Source organism: Spermophilus citellus (genome assembly GCF_964194105.1).
Source record: "Spermophilus citellus genome assembly, chromosome: 4".
Taxonomy (NCBI): domain Eukaryota; kingdom Metazoa; phylum Chordata; class Mammalia; order Rodentia; family Sciuridae; genus Spermophilus; species Spermophilus citellus.
Window position 1 is genome coordinate 127,535,895 of NC_138185.1, and position 23,024 is coordinate 127,558,918.

The window sequence follows — 23,024 nt, forward strand, 5'->3', positions numbered from 1 at the left end:
TGGATGCAATACCTTTATTTTATTTATTTTTATGTAGTGTTGAGGATTGAACCCAGGCCCTCGCATATGTTAGGCGAGTGCTCTACCACTGAGCCACAACCCCAGCCCCTTTATGGCAGTTTTTTAAAAGACAAAATGAAGATTCTAATTTAATCTCTGATTTCTAAGGAAATATCATCAAACTTTTTTTTTTTTTTTTTTTTTTTTTAGAGAGAGTGAGAAAGAATTTTAATATTTACTTTTTAGTTTTCGGCGGACACAACATCTTTGTATGTGGTGCTGAGGATCGAACCCCGGCCGCAGGCTCGCGCCAGGCGAGCGAGCTACCGCTTGAGCCCCATCCCCAGCCCCCATTAAACTTTTTTCAAAGGTAGTTTTGTTGTAGTATAATGTGAATTATACCCATTTAAATGGCTTTAAATGTATAATTAAATTTTTTTATTGTATTTATGGATGTTTTTAGCCATCACCATAGTCAATTTAAATATTTTCATTATTTCAAAAAGAAAATTTATACCCTTTACCTGATGCTTCTCTGTTCCTCTATTTTTCTAGCCCTACATAATCATTGAATCTACTTTCTGCCTGTATAGACTTGCTTATTCTAGTCATATTAGAAACTGAATCATATAATGTCTATTCTTTCAAAGTCCATCCATGTTATGGCATGTATCAGTATGTCATTTCTTATGGCTCAAAAATTCTGTGTGTGTGTGTGTGTGTGTGTGTGTGTGTGTGTGTGTGTGTGTTAATTCTAAGCTGCTTATTATTTAAGGGAGTTGAGTGAGGTGCTTATTTGTATCTAAAGTGTTACTTGGGAGGAAGGTATTGAAAAGAGGAAGACCACTTAAATGAGAACGACACAGGGAAGAGGGTGTCAGAAGATCCAGGTTTTTAGTGCCAGCTATGACATAAATTAGTCATGTGATTATTGACAAACTGTTTGTTCTCTTGGACCTCATTTCCTCACTTTCCTTTCCACATTTTTTATTGGTGCATTATAGTTGTACATATGATGGGATTTGTTGTTGTTACATATTTGTACATACTTTCAATATAACAATATAATTTGGCCAATATCAATCCCCAGCACTTCCCCTCTCCTTTCCCCTTTCCCCTGTCCTTTACTGACCTCCCTTTGATTTTCATGAGATTCCCCCACCCCCACCCATTCTTTTCCTTTTTCCTCTGTAGCTTCCACAAATGAGAGAAAATATACAACCATTGACCTTCTAAGTTTGGATTATTTCACTTAACGTAATGGTCTCAAGTTCCATCCATTTTTCTGCAAATGACATAATTTCATTTTTCTTTATGGCTGAATAAAACTCCGTTGTGTATATATACCACGTTTTCTTTATTCATTCATCTTTTGAACATCTAGGCTAGTTCCATAGTTTGGCCATTGTGAATTGTGCTGCTATAAACATGGTTATGCATGTACTACATCATGAAGTATAATTTGAGTTAGGTATTTTGATGCCTCCAGTGTTGCTTTTCTGGCCTAGAATTGATTTAGCTATTCTGGATCATTTATTCTTCCAAAGGAATTTTAGGACTCTTTTTTTTCTAGTTCTGTGAAAAATGTCACTGGTATTTTTATGGAGATTGCATTGAATCTGTATTTTGTTTTTAGTAGTATGGCCATTTTAACAGTGTTAATTCTGTCTATTCGTGAGCATGGGAGGTCTTTCCTCCTTCTTTAATTTCTTTCTACAGTTTTCATTATTGAGGTCTTTCACCTCCTTGGTTAGATTTATTCCTAAGTTGTTGTTGTTGGGTTGAGGCTATTGTGAATGGGATTGTTTTCCTTTTTTCTTCCTTGGCTTATTCATTGTTGATATATAAGAAAGCTATTGATTTTTATATGTTGATTTTTGTAACCTGCTATTTTGCCAGATTTGTTTATTAGCTTTAGTAGTCTTCTGCTGGAGTTTTTTTTTTTTTTTTTTTTGGATCCTCTAAGTGTAAGATCATATCATTTACCAACTATGATAATTTGATTTCTTTCTTTCCTATTTTTATTCCTTTTACTTTCTTCTCTTGCCTAATTGCTCTGGCTGAAATTTCTAGCATTATATTAAATAGGACTTGTAAGAATGCACTTCCTTGTCTTGTTCCAGATTTTAAAATAAATGCTTTCTGTGGTTGCTAAGAGCCATAGCCAAGTAGGAATGACACATGGCATTTTTGGTTGAAAGGTGATGCCAGCAAGCCATTGAGATGATAATGATTATGTTAAGATGTGCATTCAATTGGATATTAGACACCCCCCCCCCTTGGCCTGCTACTTTGGAGCTCTAGCAGGACTCCCGGAGAGTTCCCGTTGGTTGGGGAAGTGCGGTAGGAGGGATTTCCGGAGGAGGGATTTCCGGTTGGTGTGGTGTGTCCTGGGAGAAGGCGGCATGTGTGGTTTGCGGGAGTTTTGGAAATAAAGTTTGTTCCTGCTTGAGTGGCTCATGATTTTTTGCCCAGCCAGACTGCGGCAAGTGGTTCCCCAATTACTATGAGATTGGCTTTGGGTTTTTTTGTATATAGCCCTTATGATACTGAGGCAGTTCCTTCCATCCCTAGTTTCTTTATTCTTTTTTTCATGAATGGGTGCTGAATTTTGTCAAAGGCCTTCTCTGCATCTATTGAGATGACTAGGTAGTTTTTGTCCTTAGTTCTGTTTATGTGATAAATTATATTTGTTGATTTCTGTATGTTAAACCATCCTTACATCTCTGGGATAAAGCCAACTTGATCATGATTCTTGTTTTTCATTTAGAGATAACAGTGTTCACCCTGTCTATCCCCCAGGAATGTCATCAGATTCAATTGATATGTGGGTAAAATGTTGAAAAATATAAGGCACTAACATGATTAAATTAAGCAAATATTTATCAAAAAACCTACTCATTCAAAACTACAGAAGAAATTCTAGGTGATACAAAAATACGTAAAATTGTTAAAGTGATTCTCATCTAAAACGTTGTCTACCTAAAACCCTTCAACAGCTTCCCATTTCTCTGGGAATTCAGACTATCCATGGCATAGCCTCTGCCTTTCTCTACCCATCTTACACACTCTCACCCACCTTCAATTTTCATATTAGTTGTTTCCCTCCTACACAGAACCTTTTTCTTTTTTTTTTTTTTTTTAGCCATTTCTTCTGCTTAAAAAATTCTTCCTTCACTCTTTAACCCAGAAGCACCTTCCAAATTCCTTCAAATCTCCATTCCATTTTTCAAGGCAACTGTCTCTTGTCTCCCTAAATACAGCACACTCCTCTTGTGTGGACTCAGTGTAGTGTCCTTTTTCTTTGTAGTATTTAGGGAGCAATCATTTGTTTCCCCCAGTGACTATAAGTTCTAGGAGGAAATGAACCATGTCTATTTTTGTTTAATGGAGTACAATGGCCATTTAGTAAATATTTATTGACTAGATGACTGATTTTCTGATTGACTAAATAAATGTAGTGTGCCCTAAGACAAATACAGAGAGCTCTATAAAAAATCAAAGAAGAGGTAATTTTTTCAATGAGCCCTAACAGATATTATGTCACCCAGATGCCAGTTTGAATAATGATTGTGATTATTATCACAGATCAGGTGTGAGTGATCTTGATGTTTGTTATATCAAAGACATTGCTGAGTTTTACTTGATATATCTTTGTTAACATTTTTTAGGAAATTCTTATTTGATTGGTCTGGTCATAGGAAGTAACCCATTCTCTTTTGGCAGCCCAAGCATGAACCTCTCAGCATCTTCTGTGATCTCATGGGTGTGGATTATGAGGAAATGTGTCATTGGCTTTGCCATCGGAAGCTGGCTACTGCCACAGAGACATACATCAAGCCCATCTCCAAGCTGCAGGCCACAAATGCCCGTGATGCTTTAGCCAAGCACATCTATGCCAAGCTCTTTAACTGGATTGTAGATCATGTCAATCAGGCTCTGCATTCTGCTGTTAAGCAGCACTCTTTTATTGGAGTGCTGGACATTTATGGGTGAGCATTTTGGCTTATTGGTCTGCCAGAGAGCATTTCTTTGTGGAGAGTATTTAGTCACTCTGAATGGGAATTTAATTTTATTTCATACTGGTGAGGAGAGGAAAACCCTGCCTATGGCAAGTCAGGAGTACCTTTATGATGGTGATATGCTGTGATTAAAATTTAACTAAAACAACAACAAAAATTTAGCTCGGCTCTAGAGCTAATTTAATAAAGTAATGGATGGAATAAATTGGTTTTCAGAGTCTCATGTGAGATATTATCACTGAATTTTTAAAAATCTAATTTCACTTGCTAATTTGTTTTCTGTGGATACCCTTCCTTAACCATGTAAACCCATTTTGTACATTGTGCTTATTTTATACTTGATTTTTCATTCTCTGGTTCAGTTTTTCAGAAGAACTTATGAGGTTCCCTTCTATGTATGTGTAACACTCCGAGTCTATAAATTGATAGGAGCAATGACTTTATTATAATTCTGTTGTTCCTCTCAGGAGATGAATGAGCCTCAAAAACTCATAGTTTTGAACACCTTTTCATGCTGGGAACTCTAAATAAAATTCTCTGCCTCATAGCAGGTACTCATCTATTGGGCACATTTTCCATATTTCTGACTTATAAACATTTATCTTAATTGCTGTGTAAAGAAAGTTGCACAGTGTTAGAGTACTTCCTATTTCTTTCTTCCTAATGAGTACATTTTGAATATTTTAAAACTATTCCTTTTCTCCCTTTCCTATTTTTATTTTTGGTATTACAGATTCGAAACATTTGAGATAAATAGTTTTGAGCAGTTTTGTATAAATTATGCAAATGAAAAACTACAGCAGCAATTCAACATGGTAAGAATGTTCTTCTTTGAATAATAATTCTGCTATAAATTATCTCTTTAATTCCTGGTCTTTGTTTAAAGTCTGGCCCTTGAAATGAAGTCCTGAATTTTAAGTATCATATGAGTTTTAGAACAACTAAACAGCTAGAACTAATGATTAAAAAATGATGGTACATTTAGAAAAATATTTGGAAGTCATCCATTGTCTGAGAATGATGAGAGTTTGGGGCAAATAAATTGAGTGAGAGAAGTAGGAGGGGTATTACCAACATAGGAAATATAAAGCTTTGAACCTAGGGATATCTTTCATTTTGTCATTCTGAAATTAATTGTATGTGGTGTTATGACAGCCTTAACTCTTACTTTTTATATTAGCAAGGAGTCAAAACTAAACATGAGAATTTCATGTATTCTTTTTTCAACAGTCTAAGCCATTCTCACTGAGACAATGGCAATGGGAATATTTTGAGAATGACTCTTGTGAAGAAGTAATATCAAATATCCTAGAGGATTATCACAGTGGTGGGAGATCTGAAGGTACTTAAAAGTGAAGGGCAGCAGATTATATAATTGTGAAGGGCAGAGGCCTCAGAGGTGAACTGCTCGGGTTGGAATCCCATTCTGTCTTTATTGTCCATGAGATGTTGGGACCTCCCTGGACCTTAGCTTCCTCATCTGTAAGATAGAGATGAAAATAGTTCCCCCCACATATGGTTTTATGGATTAAATGAGTTGGGATACATAAACTGCTCCTCACATGTCAAGCACAGTTCAAAGTACAAAATTAGGGGTAGTTATTAGTATTGATGAAAGAGGATGTTAAGAATGAGCCACTGAGTACTGGGAAATATGGCTCAGTGGGAGAGTATTTATTTAGCATGTGTGAGTTCAATCCCCAGCACGCGTACACACACACACACACACACACACACACACACACAATCAAGCAAAAAGAAAGGAGGGAGGAGAAGGAAAAGAAAGGGGTGGACCACCGATAGGAATTGGTTGATAGAAGAAAAGAGAGCTAAAGGATAGGAAAGGTTGCTTCATCTTATGAAAAGAGACGTCAAGTGGTATGAGTGGTCTGTGGTCCATAGTTGATAAAAATAAATAAATAAAAGTTTAAGCAAATTATTTTAAGTTACAAAATTGACTAAAAAAAGAGAATCCAAAAATAGTAATATTGGGAAGATAACAAAGGAGCAGCAGAGAGGGTGATGTATATGAACTTAGCTTCATCAGAAAGTTAACAGTTTCAAATTGATAAATCAGAAAGCAACTGATGCGTATATTCTTTAGAAATATGTAAGTAAACATCAGAAGAAATAGCTAAAAGAATTAAAAATTCTTGCCTGCTTTCTGTCTCTATTCACCACTTATTCCTCTCGATTTTCCCTCACACCTTCCCATTATGTTATATCTTAATTTTTCTATGCATAATTGCTCCACTCCCTCTTACTATGAGATGGCTTATTCTCTCTTCTAGTTTGTATATATTATCTCCACCTCAGCATTTCTTCTTCATTTACTTCAGACTTCCTATAGAGATAGCAGTGGTTGGAATGCTCTTCACATCTTCTTAACTTGCTCACTTCCCACTCATCTTGGATTCTTTCAGCTTCTGCTCCCACTGCTAATTGCCTAATTGTTTCTTTGTTTTCTAATTCAGATACCTGAGAAAGTGAACCAATTAGCCCCATTCATTTTTTTTCATCTGAGATGTATAGCAATAAAGTGCCCTCATGTACCCATACTTGGTTTAGTGAGCTATGACCAGAAACATGGGGTTTCACAGTAAAGGACTTAGCTGCATAGGGCTGCTCCCTGAGCTGAGGCCATGGGTGTGGGCAGTTGGCATAATACTGTGGGAGCCAGGTGCAGTGGCACAGGCCTATAATCCCAGGGGCTCAGGAGGCTGAGGCAGAAGGATCTCAAGTTCAAAGCCAGCCTCAGCAATTTAGTGAGGCCTAAGCAACTCAGTAAGACCCTCTCTCTAAATAAAATACTAAAAAGGGCTGGGGATGTTGCTTAGTGGTTTAGTCCCTAATACAAAAAAAAAAAAAAAAAAAAAAAAGGAAAGAAAGAAATGTTGTGGGCATATTTAGTGCTTAGAAGCATTCCTATATTGACAAGGATCTCTTGACATTGAACCTCATGCCCACATTGCTTGATAATTGAGCACCTCTTGGCTTTATGGAGTTTTCTAGAATAGATATAAAGATTTGTATGAGAGATAAGTTCTATTTAAAGCTTAGAGCAGTGCTTCTGATGTCAGCATGAAGACTACATATAAACTAATGAAAAACTTTAAAAGTTCATTGTTTTGGAAGATATTAGTGCTATCAATCAGGACACTGCTAACATATGATGCCTTATTTACTTTCTCATTAATCAAAAGAACAGAATAAAATTGCTAATTAGCATAACAAATACTCTATGGATGACCTTTTTATGTTTTGTTTTAACTAAGGCTTCTTATGGCTGCTTAAAGTGCAAAGGACATTCCAATAAAAGTAAAATAAAATGGGAAAGTTCCAGGTGCATGGAATTATATATTAGAAATCTCTGTGTCACCTGTTTCGTAGGACTTGGTATCTTAGAAAATATGTGTTATGTGGTTATAGCCACAAAAAGATAATCTTCCTAGAAAAATAGCAAGATGTGTAAGAGAACCAAAGAAGATAAAAGACACAAGTAAATAACAGCAGAAACTTGGAAGAACAGTTAATGGTCATTAGCATCCATAGAAACAGAAAGTTGTGTATCAGCTGCACGGTTAGAGCACATCCTGCCACAAACTGTGGCAGATTGCCCTTCCCATCTAGGGCAGCTCTGCTCCTCTTCACCTTCAAAGCTCAGAGCACAAGCCTTTCTTTGGGGAAACCTACCCTGATCATCCTGTAACCAAACTAGATGAGGATTCTTGCCCTCATAGTTTATATTATTTTCCTTTTTAATATTATTCCTTGTGATTATTTGATTTCTGTGTTCATCTCCACCAGTCTCCTGTTGTTGTCGATATTGTTGACTATATGCTGTGACTGACACATAGTATGTAGTCAATATATATTTTTGATTAAACAAATGAACAGAGATCAGAAGCAATGGTGTGGGTTGTGGCTGAAGATTTTTAGCAGAAATAGCAATGGATTGGTAGTACTTGTGTAGCTGCTTGCAGTTGGATAAAGAATTTAGAAAAGTGAGCCACTTATTCCCTGAAAGGGGAGAATAATCAAGGCAGACACACACAAAAAAACATACATTAATTTAATTTTGAGGCATGTTGTGCTTCAGCACCACAATCCCTTAAGAAATTATTTTGTTGTGCTCAAAGCATTGCCCCGTGCTGTTCAGTAGTCTAGAGGGCATTCACTCTGCATAGTTGTTCAATGCCAGCTTAGACATTCCTGTGTCCTGTGTCGTTAGCAGCCCTATATAATTGCTTAAGGAGCCAAAAGTAGAAAGTGCAATTTTAGAAATATACATAATAAAAAATCACAAAGACTGCTTACATTTATCAGCTACTTAAAACATTTACATGCCTAGATCTGCTTCTTCACTAAGGATCTGATGTAGCTGAGGTTTTGCTTTCTATGGTTTTAATTTACTTTCTCTGTGTATAAATGGTGCTTCTCCCATGAGATTACTGTTGCTAGTAGCCACAAACTATCTCCAGTTTTCTTGGTATCCTCTTAGTATTTTATAGAAACATTTTTTTTACTACATTCTTTATGATAACAATCCAAAAATGACTGCATTTTTCTTTTTCATTTCAGCACGTTTTCAAATTGGAACAAGAGGAATACATGAAAGAACAAATTCCATGGACACTCATAGATTTTTATGATAATCAGCCTTGTATTAATCTTATAGAATCTAAACTGGGCATTCTAGATTTGCTGGATGAGGAATGCAAGGTGAGTATGATTTTGGGGGGGAATTTAGACTGTCAAATAGATGCATCAAGATCAGGAGGCAAGTAGGTTCAGGCAGACATTTATTAGTAACATGAAATGCCATTGTGGCAACAAGTGAGAGTCTTCATTCTAAAGGGACACTAGACCCCAAGGATTCTAGTTATAAATGAAACTTTTATTTTCAGCTAATTATAGGTTATGTAGGAAATTGGTAGATAATATTGCTACCAACTTTTGTTGCTTTTTTAAATCAATTTTCTTATATTTAGAACTCTGTTGGAGACAGAATGTATTTAAAGAAATGCAAGAAATTGCACAAAATATATTTTGAATAATAGTTCTAAGTAGCCATAATTTTTTGTCATCATCACTATTATTTATCTTTTATTAAGGAATTGCTATATATAAGGCTTAATCCAAGTATGTTAAAGGAATTTTCTCATTGAATTTTCTCAAATGTAGGAGGTAAGCTCTCGTTATTATTAGGAAATCATCTGGGAAATGTCAAGTCATTTATATAATATCCAGAAGGATGAGAATATCAGTAGTGATACAGTTGTAAACAGTAACAGTTGTCACTGGTAATACCTACAGCTTGAGACCACTCTTGATGATAACATTTGTTGTTTAAGGCAACTATGATAAGTTGTCTTTTAGTTGGAATTCAATAAAATACATTAAAAATGAAATATTTTAAAAAAGGATAATCTATTTGTGATTTTAGTCTTTTTTTGTTCTTTTAAGATATTCATGATAGTAGAGTATATTTTGACAAACTGTACATACATGGAGTAAAAATTATTCTAATTAGGATCCCATTCTTGTGGTTATACATGATGTGGAATTTCACTGGTCGTGTACTCATATATGAACATAGGAAAGTTATGTCTGATTCATTCTACTGTCTTTCCTATTCCCTTCTTCCTTCCCTTTCCTCATTCCCCTTTGTCTAATCCACTGAAGTTTTATTCTTCCCTCCCCCTCCCTGGTTGTGTGTTAGCATCTACATATCAAAGAGAACATTTGATCTTGGGTTTTGGGAACTGGCTTACTTCACTTAGCATGATTGTCTCCAGATTAATCCATATACTGGCAAAAGTCATAAAGTCATTCCTTTTTATAACTGAGTAATATTTCATTGTGTATGTATACCACATTTTCTTTATCCATCCATCTGTTGAAGGGCACCTAGGTTGGTTTCATAGCTTAGCTCTAAATAGCCATAAGTTAAAAATTGACTAGTCATTCTTTATTATGGACATAGGTGATAAAGATGGAGGTTAGTCTTAATATCTGATGATGCACCATGTTAGAAAAAATAGTGGATCCCCAGCTTTACTACTATCTGAGTCATCTTAGGCAAATAACCTATACTTTCACTTAATCTTTCTTTAGTTTATATGCAATAAGTTACACCTTATCATAGGTTGATCCATGTAAGCCTCCAGATTTCCTACAACATTAAGAAGGTATGTAATAAAAAAGTGCTCAGCCTCACTTGAAATTAAAATAAAATGCAAAGCAAAGCAAAGATGGTATCCTGCTTTTTACCCATCACATGGGTAAGTTAGACCTGATACCTTTCATTTGGTATTGGTAAATGAATACTGTATCTGTACAATAAGGATAAGAATTAATACAACATACTTAAGATGAAATTTGACAACAATTCTCAGAATCATAAATACATGTATCTTTTTACTGCTTAGATTTCAATCTATGAATATACTTGTGAAAGTATCCAAGGTATATACGTGTAAGAAGAAAACTATGGCAGTTGTTATAATAACAAAAAACAATAACAACCTAGTGGCCATAAATAAAAGAATTATTAAGAAGAAAAAAAGGCAAGGAGTACGTAGAATGAGCCCATTCATGTACATGTCTTAAAAGAGAAAATAAAGTTGAGAAAACAACAAGGGAAGACCCTCCATTTCATATCTTTCTGTGTGTAAATGTTACCTTTATTTAACAAAAATTTAAAATTTAAAAATACATATTACTATATACATGATATTCATCTTATAAGGCCTTTGTTTTAAAAACAGATCAAATATTTATTTGATGATTTCTAGTATAGGCAGATTGTCACCCAAAGATGGCTGGGTCACCTGTGGAAAGCGCTTGGTCTAGCTCTTCATTAGTAATTGGTTTGGGGCCTGTTGGAAAGAAATGTAGAAGAAATGAATTCCTAAACTAAATATAGAATATAGGTAAAGCCAAAAAGTGACCTTTTGGCAGTTGATGCAACAGAAGAGTCTCAATATTCAGTTTCTTTTCTTTCTTTCTTTTTCTCCCTCAATGTAGATGCCTAAAGGTACAGATGACACTTGGGCCCAAAAATTGTACAACACACATTTGAACAAATGTGCACTCTTTGAAAAGCCTCGCCTGTCAAACAAAGCTTTCATCATCCAACATTTTGCTGACAAAGTAAGGAAGCTTTGTATATTTTTTTTATTTTTGAATACTTAAATGAAGGAAAAAAATAATAATCAAGAAATATTGTTTTTTCCTTTGCTGATGCTTGCATTCTTTGAGGGCTTACAGAAAAAGCAGTCTTCAGTATTGGCTTGTTGGTTTTCTCTTCCTTTAACTTAAATTGAATTATATATGAAATAAATAGGGGTCTAGTCTTCTGTCTAGAAGTTGGAACTCCAGGAAACTCTGAAAACCAGCTTCCTGGGAATCTCCCTCAGGGGTTGAGGACTTTCTGAGTTTACCTTAGTCCTGACTGGAAACCTTAAAATGAACATAAGTTCACCTAAGGGTTTTGTAGTACAGGATATAAAGCTCCACTAGTGACAGACTGTTCAGGTTGCTGGGGTTTTGAAAAAGAAATCTTCTATTCTCAAGGAATCCCACTTTACCAAATCAACAATATTTCCCCCAGCTTCTTCCTCTATCCATCATTAATTTTTCATCTCTTTCCAATCCAACAGCCATGTGTTCCTTTTGATCCTATTTCCCACTTTAATCTCTTCTTTCCCAAAAGAAAACATTCCACTGAATAGTGGACTAGCTTGGAAGGAAATATAATGGGTCAGCCTGGGATGAGCTTTCTTTGGCCAGCATAGGGGAAGAGGATCAACTTCTTATGAGTCTGCTTACCCATAAATTGAGAGGATTATTTAGACCACAATTAATCAGCAAGCACTACCACTATTCCCTAGAAAAACAGTTATGGAATGGTACCAATATTTTAGCAAAAAACTGATGAGAGCTGGTCATGTAACCTGAGCTACTACTTATTTTTTTTGTTGATGATATAATATCTATTCAAAAGTGCTATCAGTTAAGGAGATTTTTCCATGTGTTTTCAGGTGGAATACCAGTGTGAAGGCTTTCTTGAAAAGAATAAAGACACTGTTTTTGAGGAACAAATTAAAGTTCTTAAGTCAAGCAAGGTAACCATAGACAGGTTTATTCTAATCAGTATATATTCAATAAAATGTTAATTATACACTAGTTTTTGTTTGTTTTGCAGTACTGGGGTTGAGATTAAATCTAAGGGCACTCTACCACTTAGCTATATCTGTATCTCCAGCCCTTTTTATTTTTGTTTTCAGAGAGGATTTTGCTAAGTTGCCCAGGCTGGCCTTAAACTTGTGATCTTCCTGCCTCAGGCTCCTGAGTCGCTGGGATTACAGGTGTGCATCACCATGCCCAGCTTTAAGCATTAGCATTTTAACAATAAAAATGATTTTTCCAACAAAATCTGTTTTACTTACAGTTTTTAATTCACCAATATATAACACTTACTGTGTATCAGGTTCTGTTCTAAAAGCCTTGCAAATATTAACACATCTAATCTTTATAATGAGGGGTATTATCATTACTCTTATCTTACAGATGAGGCATCTGAGGCACAGGGACTTCATGGCTAGTGAGGTTTTAAGCCACATTAAAACGCAAGCTGTGTTGCTCAGGGTCTGCTCTTAACCACTATGCATTGTGGTCTTTCAGTTTTAAGTGAAATTATTGCCTCCACCATGGTCTTCTCTCTTGTGTGCTTTTGTGAGAGACTATGAGAGAAAACAGGTTTTTTGCTATGTCATTTTGAAGGGATGTGCCAGAATTGTGGCCTCATGTACTTCATGCTGATGGAGATTGAGCTCAGGATCATTGTTGAATCTAATTCCAGGTATAACTTTGAAGTTATTTTTATTAAGGACAGACACTAGAAACACTGCCTTCCAGCGGGAAAAGAATATTCCAGATGGCAAAAACAATGAGGTCTACAATATATCATTAGATTGATCCCAACTGCACCCTTCAACTTAATCTGGAAAGAATGAGAGGACCTCTCACATTCATCCTACAGGGTGCAAACCAGGCAGCCAACTACTTATTTGGGCCAATATTCATTTAAAAAAGTAAAAATCTTCATGTGAATTTGTCTAAATGACTGTTACACTTTGTTTTTCTAATTTATTCTAAAAAGAATTTTAACTTCAATGGAAGTGCATATGAACATTCTAACTCTTGTTTTTGAAACTAAAATGTTTGCTTTCCGTTATTTTGATAATATAAAGATCACATGAAGACCAAATCCCAGTTTTAACCCCCAGAAAATAATGAGTCAAAGTGTCTATAGAAAAAGATAATTTTTTTTTCTTTAATTGCTTTATAGCTTATAGGATCGATGTGTAAGAAAATTTTCATAGTGCCAATCTTTAAGTATTAAACAGGTGAAGATCTTTGTCATTTTGATTTATGAACATTGCTACAAACCATGAAATTCTATTGTTAATATTTGGCCAAAGTAATTTAGCTTAAACAAAGGTTCTCATTCTTGAGGCACCCATAATCAGTTGTCTTTATTTTGACTTAATATTCTTAACCATCAGAAATTATCTCTGTGTTCTAGTGAGTCATTTGAAGTGACTGCCAGTCTATGCAGCATTGCTGCAGTTGAAGTGAGGACAGTGTATAATTTATCTAACATAGTTCGATGAACTTCTTGCTCCCATTCTTTTCAGAAACCCAAGCTGCAGGTATAAACTTCATAATTTCTCTGCACTGGATAGGAAGCAAATATAACATAATGTTCTCTTGGAAATACCAAATGATAAATATTTGTGTTGTGTTTTGAATATAATTTTTTTGTGGTAACACAGTGTGAAGTCCATGTCTGTTTTAGCTATGCTTTACTTGAGATAGCAATTAGATAGCCAGGTAGACATGTCATGTAGAAATTTGGAAATGAAAGCACACAAGAGATTAAGTCAGAGCAGGTGATAGGAATTTGGTAGGGTTTAGAAATAGATGACATGTTTTAGTACTGGGGGTCAAACCCTGAGGCACTCTATTCCTTAGCTACACCCCCAACCCTTTTTTTTTTTTTTTTTTTTTTCAAATTTTGAGACAGGTCTCACTGAGTTTCTGAGGCTGGCCTCAGATTTGTAATCCTCTTACTTTTGTCTCCCAAGTAGCTAGGATTATAGGTGCACCACTGTGCCCAGCCTCTACCTATATTTTTATAGCATTTATTTTACTTTTCTCTCATATTTTCAGTTCCTAACTCAAATGTTCATTATTTCTGGAATGTGATTCTGATAGGAGTTATCTAAAGCAAGAGATTCTCTACTTGTTGAAAATATTAATAATGTTTTGTCTATGAAGGCTTACTTTTGACTGTAGGTTCAGAGTGTAATTGCTTTTTACTGTTTTTGACCCAGTTTAAGATGCTACCAGAACTATTTCAAGATGATGAAAAGGCCATTAGTCCAACCTCAGCCACCTCTTCAGGGCGTACACCCCTCACCCGCATTCCTGCAAAGGCCACCAAGGGCAGACCAGGCCAGACGGCCAAAGAGCACAAGAAAACAGTGGGGCATCAGGTGAGTTCAGGGAGCTGCTGCTGCCACACTCCTCCTTTGCTCACCTGAAGCCTCAGGTCTTCTTTCTTTAGCTTCCAGGTGGGATTCTCAGGTGAGAAGAGTCTGGAGCTTCCACTGTGAGAAAAAATAACACTGCCCACTCATACTTCTCTCTGCCAACTCTAGACCCATGCCTTCGTGTCTGCCTTCCCCCAATTTTCTCTATGTCTTGATTCTTTTAGTGCATATCATCTCTCTCAGACCACTGCTTTCTTTGCTTCGTTCTCTGGTTGCTTTGTCTCTGTATTTATACAGAGCAACAGTTATCTCCTTCAGTACAAGAAAGTGCCTTCTCCTTCCTTTGATGTCTTATGCTCTGTGGGGAGTGGGAAATATTATACGCCTGCTTAGTGCCTAAATGTAGGGTAAAGGCTTTGGAAGGGAGGTTAAACACTAAAAAACATACTGTGTTTTCCTGTGTGAGACCCTGTCCCAGTGTAGATCAGAGCAGGACCTGACATGAGTCCACAGCCTCTAGTCCTGATTTCATGTCCCTAATGGTAACTCCTTTCTGGCCATCCTTCCCATTCTCCACTCATTCCTTATACTCTTTTAAGATATCTGTTGCTTTTTTCAGTATCTTAAGCAAAATTTCTATTTGACATAATTAAATGACCTTCATATTCTTAAAGCAAAGTTATATTGTGGGTCATGTACGAATGAACTCATATCACAAAGCTATAGAAGCCTATGTTATAAGGGGAATGGGAGAAAGGTATGAGAGTAGGGAAGATATATATTTAGCAGAGTAAGCATATATTAGTAGAGTTTGGGCAGAATTTAACTAAAAGTCTTAACATTTCTGTTTTAGTATCAGCTCCCCTTTTCAGGATATATCAAATTCATAGGTGACAAAGTCATATTCATTAGTGTCATAGGAAGAGAATTTTAATTGTTTTACATCATCTTTGACTTTTAAGAAAACGTTGATCCCCCTTTCTGCCCTTTTTCATGCAGTTCCGAAATTCCCTTCACTTGCTTATGGAGACCCTCAATGCTACTACTCCTCACTATGTGCGCTGTATTAAGCCTAATGACTTCAAGTTTCCATTCACGTAAGTATTTCTCAACTACTGAATAATAAAATATCCCTGCTGCATGAGGATTGCCAAGCTTTCATAAGGAAAAAAACCAGGGTTCACGTCTTGTAGAGATAAAATACTACTTAATAGAATTTTTTCAGTTTTTGTTCCCTTTTCAGAATGTGAGAATAAATTAGCAGTTGGTCATCTGTTAAGGCTTAAAAGTTGAGGTCAACCGAACATTTCTGGTTTGATATTATTTTTTAAATTTACCTCAGTTCAAAATCTTTCTAAGTGTTTTGTTAATTTGGGTACTAGTTAAAACCAGAGCTAGCTGGGGGATAAGGATACTTTGGCAAAGATGTACCTGCTACTTTTTACCTGATGAAACCACCAGAGATTGTCTGCTTTTACCAACATCTTGTCCTGCTTCAAATGGCATATATGACAAAGAACTCAAAAAGCTTAACACCAAAAGAATAATAATAATAATAATAATAACAACAACAACAACAACAACAACAACAACAACCCAATCAATAAATGGGCAGAGGAACTAAACAAATACTTCTCAAAAGAAGAAAAACGGGCTGGGGATGTGGCTCAAGCGGTAGCGCGCTCGCCTGGCATGCGTGCGGCCCGGGTTCGATCCTCAGCACTACATACAAACAAAGATGTTGTGTCCGCCAAAAACTAAAAAATAAATATTAAAATTCTCTCTCTCTCTCTCTCTCTCTCTCTCTCTCTCTCCCTCTCTCTCTCTCACTCTATCTTTAAAAAAAAAAGAAAGAAAAACAAATGGTCAACAAATATATGAAAAAAAATGTTCAACATCTCTAGCAATTAGAGAAATGTAAATTAAAACTATACCAAGATTATACATCACTCCAGTCAGAATGGCAATTATCAAGAATATAAGTAACAATAAATGTTGGCGAGGATATGGGGAATAGGATACATTGATACATTGCTGGTGACACTGCAAATTGGTGCAACCATTCTGGAAAGCAGTATGGAGATTCCTCATAAAACCTGGAATGGACCTACCATTTGACCCACTCCTCAGCATATACCCAAAGGACTTAAAATTGGCATACTATAGTGATGCAGCCACATCAATGTTGATAGAAGCTCAGTTCACAATAGCTTAGATATGGAACCAACCTAGGTGCCCATCAACAGATGAATAGATAAAAAAAATTGTGGTATATATACACGGTGGAGTGTTACTTGGACATAAAGAAGAATGACTTTATGACATTTGCCAGTAAATGGGTGGATCTGGAGAGTATCATGCTAAGTGAAATAAGCCAGTCTCCAAAAACCAACGGTCAGGTGTTCTTTCTGATATGTGGATGCTAACACACAATAGGTCAGGGGTGGGCGGGGAGGTGAAGAATAGAAGTTCAGTGGATTAGACAAAGGGGAATGAAAGGAAGGGAGGGAGAATAGAAAAGATAGTGGAATGAATCTGTCATAACTTTCCTATGTACATATGTGAATACACTCCAGTCTATCTTAATATCATGTACATCCACAAGACTGGGATCCTAATTAGAATAAGGTATATTCCATATTTGTATCAGTATGTCAAAATAGAGTCTACTGTCATTTATAACTAAAAAGAACAAATAATTTTTTTTAAATATGAGAGAAGAATCTTTCATGCATCACCCCACAAAAAGGTATCCCTTTAATTTTGAAACTAATACATGTACATTGTGAAAACAATTTTCAGAAAACATAGGATAGTATAAAAAGAAATGAAAAAGATAATTAGTATAAACTGGCATAAACCATTCTTGACTAACCAGCATCCCTTCCTTCCTATTCTGTGTGTGTGTGTGTGTGTGTGTGTGTGTGTGTGTATGTGTGTGTGTGTGTGTGTGTGAGAGAGAGAGAGAGAGAGAGAGAGAGAGAGACTGATTTACGGGGAGAGAGGAAAAAAATACTAGAATAAGGGAGGATCTCAAAATGCTGTAATTGCAGTTTTATCTCTGTTTTTTATGCAATAGATAGTGTACACGTCCCATGTTAGTAAAAGTCCACATCTCATTTTAATGGCTGCGGAGTATCCTATGACACAGATGTACCATTATTTATTCAAATTATTGCCTACTGATGATTATTTAGGTTGTTTCAACAATGCTGTAAAAACATCTTTTGCCTGTAATTTTTGTTTGTCTAATATCTCCTTCAGATAGTATATTTCTAGAAATGGAATTTGTGAATTTGTAGGTCAAATATCATGCTTCTAGTCTGAGGATTACTCATTATGTACATATATTAAAATATCACACTGCTCCATAAGTATTTTTTTAAAAGATGAGAAAAAAAGAAAAGGAAAAAAAATGAGGCACATACACCCATTCTACAAATTATGATTGCCTGTTTCCTTACTTCCCCGCCAATCCTATTGTCTAGAGAGTAGATCTGAAAGACTGCTGTCCTGTGCCCCTCATCATTAAGAAGCCCTCTCTAGAGGAAGTGGCAAGCAGGAAGCAATTGCCATGCCATGAGCCATGACCTTGCATCAGCAAACTACATCTCCTGCCACCAACAGAACACTTGAGAAGAGAGTGCAGGAGAAGGTGTAGATGGATCACTCAGAGCCTAGCTATGGGAGTAATAAGAGTGATCATATAGTTAGAGGAGACCTTTCTGCTTCCTCTTTTAGTATTATTTTAATTTGAAGATTTCAATTGCCCATAGTGAAATAATATAAAGTATAATACAAAATAAAAATATTTTCATTTATATAAACACTATACATGCTTAGTATGTATACAGTAAATAGCTTTTAAAACATCAATAATTTTTTTAAGAAAAAAACTTGCTGGGGCATATTTAATGTGTCCTTCCTGTTGGAATGGTGTCCGTTTTTAGTCCGAGGGATAGAACTGCTCAAGAATGAAGAATATCTTCCAGACTGGCCAGTATTCATTCCAGGAGAACCCATATAGGGAGCTAAAAAACTCTGAGAATTAATCAGGTCAACCCATGTAAGTGAGTATGGACAATGCAGAGAAATTTTGTGTTCCTTTCTTTTTTTAGTATCCTCAGTGCACTTTCTTATGAGTTTGTGGTTTGAACCCTAGGGGGTTTTTACAGCTCTATTTTTATTGCTCATTGTCTCTCCCCAGTCTCATGAAGTTTTCCATTTTGATCACAGCTTCAACTTTTGAATGCTTTCTTTTTTAATTTATCCACTTGGTTGTTTACAGAAGAATTTAAACCCTGCCTGAGGAGAGTGACTACAGCTTGGTTCTTTGTGCACTAATGACCTTTTTTTTTTTTTTTTTTTTTTTTTAAACATGTAGGTTTGATGAGAAGAGGGCAGTGCAGCAACTGAGAGCATGTGGTGTCCTGGAAACCATTCGAATCAGTGCAGCAGGTTTCCCCTCACGGTGGGCGTGACATTTTTCAAGTGTAAGGAATCCTAATGGGGAGATTCCTAGTTCTTTAAATAAACTGATGAAATTTTATTTTTATAGGTGGACTTATCAAGAATTTTTCAGTCGTTACCGAGTCCTAATGAAGCAAAAAGATGTGCTAGGTGACAGAAAGCAAACATGCAAGAATGTGTTAGAGAAACTGATACTGGTGAGAAAGATTTTTCACTTACCTTTATCTGAACAAAGGCCTTGTGGTTCTTATTTGTAAAGACCCTGGGAGCTTCCATGTAAAATATCATTCATCCAAATTATCTAGGGGTGGTTGGGTAGAGGGGCACACTGTCTTAGAGGTTGAGGCTCACTCATGCTAAAACTTATGAGCAGGAGAATGGTCCACTATCAGAAAATAAAATTGTTAAGGCCTGAACCCAACTTGAGACACATTTATTTTAGAGACTGTGATCATTTCAGCAAAAATATTTGCAGTACTTACTTATGGAAGACACCTGACCAGATGATGTGTAATTGAGAAAAAATGATTCTTAATAGGTATGGTGGTGCATGCCTGTAGTTCCAGCCACTCAGGTTGTAATGAGGGGATCTCTTGACCCAGGAGTTTGAGGCCAATGTAGATAACATAGTGAGACCCTGTCTCAAAAACAAAAACAAAAAATGAGCCTTATTCTCAAGTAACAGTCTATCTTGGCAAGTAATTCATTTTAAAGTTAAATACACTGTACTTTAGAGTCTATATCAAATGCTTAATGAATAGGACAAGAAATCAGGAAGGTAAAGTCACATCCAGCTAGGGGAAGGAGGAACAATTTCATGAAAGAAGTGTATTTTGAGTCAGGCCATGAAGAATGGGTAAGACTGGATAAAACTGGAGAAAGAATATTCTAAGAGAAAGCATGGGATGAAAAAAGCAAGCAAACATAGGATTTGCTCAGAAAAAGTAGCTTTTTGCAGTGTAAGATTTGTGAATGGGATTGTAAAATAATGGTTAGGAAATATAGGTTGATATTATAGAGAATCAATCATCCCAGGCTAAGAAGTTCTAAAACTTTATTGTGAATTAGTGTCACCTGGAGTGTTTGCCAAACACAGATCTCTAAGCCGTACCCCCATAATTTCTGGGGCAATTATTGGGGAATTGCCCAATAATTTGCATTACTAACAAATTCCCAGGTAATACTGATGCTATCTGAAGAGAACTGCACTTTGAGAATTACTGATCTTCTGATCTAGGACTTAGAGAATTAAGATTCATAAAAATTTTTTTTAAATATATTTTTACTGTTTGAAACGAGTCTGAAGGGAATTGCCTCACTTCAAGATAGTTAGTTCTAATTATACTGTTAACAGGTAATTTCCTTTGGTAATGATATATATATCTATATATATATATATATAGATATATATATATTGTTTGTTTGTTTTTAAAAAACAAACAAGTCATGTTTTAAAAAATCTAGTGTTTGTCGAGTTTGGCCCATCTCCTTTCAACCCTGAGTTCACATGGGATTGAGCAACAGTCCTACTCCTGTCTTCCTTACCACTCTGGACCTGGTTTCAGGGCCTCGAAAGGAATAGGAGAGGAGCCTGAAAGATGGAGGCAAAGTTGGATCTTGAGATGGGACAGGGGTGGTAGGAGGGGATCACTTTTAACTATGACTCTAAAATTGTTGAATAATTTTAGATTTTTTAGATGCACTTGAAGGTTTCTTATTTTTAGGTTTCGTGTATAAGATAGGATATATCTGCTTACAGTGAAAAGGGATTTCCTGTTTTTGCTTAGAATTTCAGATCACAGTGGTGATTATTATTCATGCATTTTACTCTTCTTTTGATATGAGAATGGTTAATAATTTATATGTTTCTAGATGTGGTGACTCACTAAGAACAGTATGAAACTCAAAAGTTTATTTTTGTAAAGCAAATGTCATTGAGCAATGTAACTGATTATATTTGGGGGAAGAAATTTGAAATTTATAGGATTTTAACACGTTTATAAAGTTTTTTCTTATTGTCTTTGTTTTAAATACTGTTGATGAAGTCAAGAGATAATTGTTTAGAAACTCAACTCTTAACATAAATACCCATGGATTTTGGGGTTGGTTTTTTTTTTCCCCCAATTTTATTTCATATGCTTTTCTTCCTGCCTTATTCTTCACACTGATGTTTTTGTCCCTTCAGCTTGCTCATGGAATATACAGCCTGATGTAATGCTTACAACTCGGTCACTCTGAGGGAGTGTCAACATCTCCATTTCCTTGAGATGTTTAAAATACAAACCAGAAAATAATAGCTGCCTATAACCCACAACCAAGTTTTGGGCCTCAGATAAAAAAAATTCCAGGTAGAATAATTCTGGAAAATAACTCTTAAACTATAGTTTTCCTTAAAAATCCCTTCTATTTGCTGAACTTGCATATGATCAAAAATCTGGCTCCATTAGTTAATTGTGATGTAGCCTAAGTTTTAGCTAATAGATTCATCCTTTTACTGATTCTGCTTCTAGACATATTTTTCTCTTTTAAATTTCTTTTATATGGTTATTATTTCTGAATATATAATTTCTTCCTAAAATAGGACAAGGACAAATACCAGTTTGGTAAAACAAAGATCTTTTTCCGTGCTGGTCAAGTGGCCTATCTAGAAAAATTGAGGGCAGACAAACTGAGGGCTGCCTGCATTCGGATCCAGAAGACCATCCGAGGTTGGCTGCTGAGGAAGAAGTACCTACGCATGCGTAAAGCAGCCATCACTGTGCAGAGATATGTGCGGGGCTACCAGGCTCGATGGTAGGTCTCCCGAGTACCTATACATTATTTCTCACAGGGCCCTAAAATTAAGGTGTTCACCTAATTCATTATCCAACCTAAGGCAGGTTTGAGTAGTTACCCTACCTAAGAAGTCAGCATCTCACCCCTTCTTAGTTTCAAGGAATAAACAACTCATAAGACAGTTAAATATAATAAAATTTCACTTAGCCTTATAGATGATTCTGATTCATCCTCAGAAAATTTTAAGTTTCTACCTACTCATATCCTCAAAATTTTGGTGTTTTCTATTTTTATAGGTAGTTTGAAGAAATCATGTGTAAATTAAAATAGGCATGAATATGACCTGCTTAATAATGACTCCATTGAGGAGCTGAGAAGGTAGTAGCTGAAGAACAAGTAGCTGAGAAGGTCTATACTGTACTGAAGAACTACACTTCAATGTGATTACATATTAGGACAATTTTAATTTTGAAGTATAAGTGGAAAGGCATTAATGATGAAGAATATACACCGTAACAGATTTTAGGAAAAAATATGGTACATTAACAATGGGTAGATCTAAGAAAGTTTATGATAAGTAAATATGGGATTACCATGTAGACTGGTCTCCTTTGTAAAGGGCACATAGCTGATGGTTATAAGCCCTGTCCTCGAAAGAATTATGAACTTTCTACTTTTTTTTTATTGTAAAATCTGGCAGTATGGGATGGCCCCCTTTTCAGAAATTGGAAAGGCTCAGGTAAGAAAATTAATGATAATAAATATTCAGATGAGGTAATGAATGAATTCTACTTTGGGAAACTACTAATTGCTATACAAATATAAGCAAATATAAATGTTGATTTATCATGCACATTATTAGAATAATCTAATTCAGGTACTACTCATTATGACCAAGACATTGATATGAATTTTTGCATTTTTCTTATTATTGACAATGTACTACTATGTTCTTTTAGCTATGCTAAATTTCTGCGTAGAACCAAGGCAGCAGTCATCATTCAGAAATACTGGCGGATGTATGTGGTCCACAAGAAGTACAAGATTAAACGAGCTGCCACTATTGTTCTTCAGTCTTATTTGCGAGGCTATTTGGCCAGAAATAGGTATCACAAGGTGAGACATTATTTTCAAATTTGTTTATTTATTCCATTAACATTAATCAATTTCCATATATGTACATAATGCCACAGGG

The 23,024-nt window shown here is 35.7% G+C and overlaps 1 protein-coding gene across 5 annotated transcripts in view; it reads left to right on the top strand.

Annotated features, from left to right (window-relative positions):
• MYO5A (myosin VA) overlaps nucleotides 1-23,024 on the top strand; it is a 207,184-nt gene that overhangs the window by 106,798 nt on the left and 77,362 nt on the right. For all 5 annotated transcript variants that reach the window (XM_081290005.1, XM_081290006.1, XM_081290007.1 and 2 more), the window contains 11 exons: nucleotides 3,727-3,992; nucleotides 4,756-4,837; nucleotides 8,604-8,744; nucleotides 11,052-11,177; nucleotides 12,068-12,151; nucleotides 14,426-14,587; nucleotides 15,584-15,681; nucleotides 18,969-19,055; nucleotides 19,143-19,251; nucleotides 21,636-21,847; nucleotides 22,789-22,945. In XM_081290005.1, coding sequence (XP_081146131.1) covers nucleotides 3,727-3,992; nucleotides 4,756-4,837; nucleotides 8,604-8,744; nucleotides 11,052-11,177; nucleotides 12,068-12,151; nucleotides 14,426-14,587; nucleotides 15,584-15,681; nucleotides 18,969-19,055; nucleotides 19,143-19,251; nucleotides 21,636-21,847; nucleotides 22,789-22,945 — 1,524 coding nt within the window. The remainder of the gene's footprint in view (nucleotides 1-3,726; nucleotides 3,993-4,755; nucleotides 4,838-8,603; nucleotides 8,745-11,051; nucleotides 11,178-12,067; nucleotides 12,152-14,425; nucleotides 14,588-15,583; nucleotides 15,682-18,968; nucleotides 19,056-19,142; nucleotides 19,252-21,635; nucleotides 21,848-22,788; nucleotides 22,946-23,024) is intronic.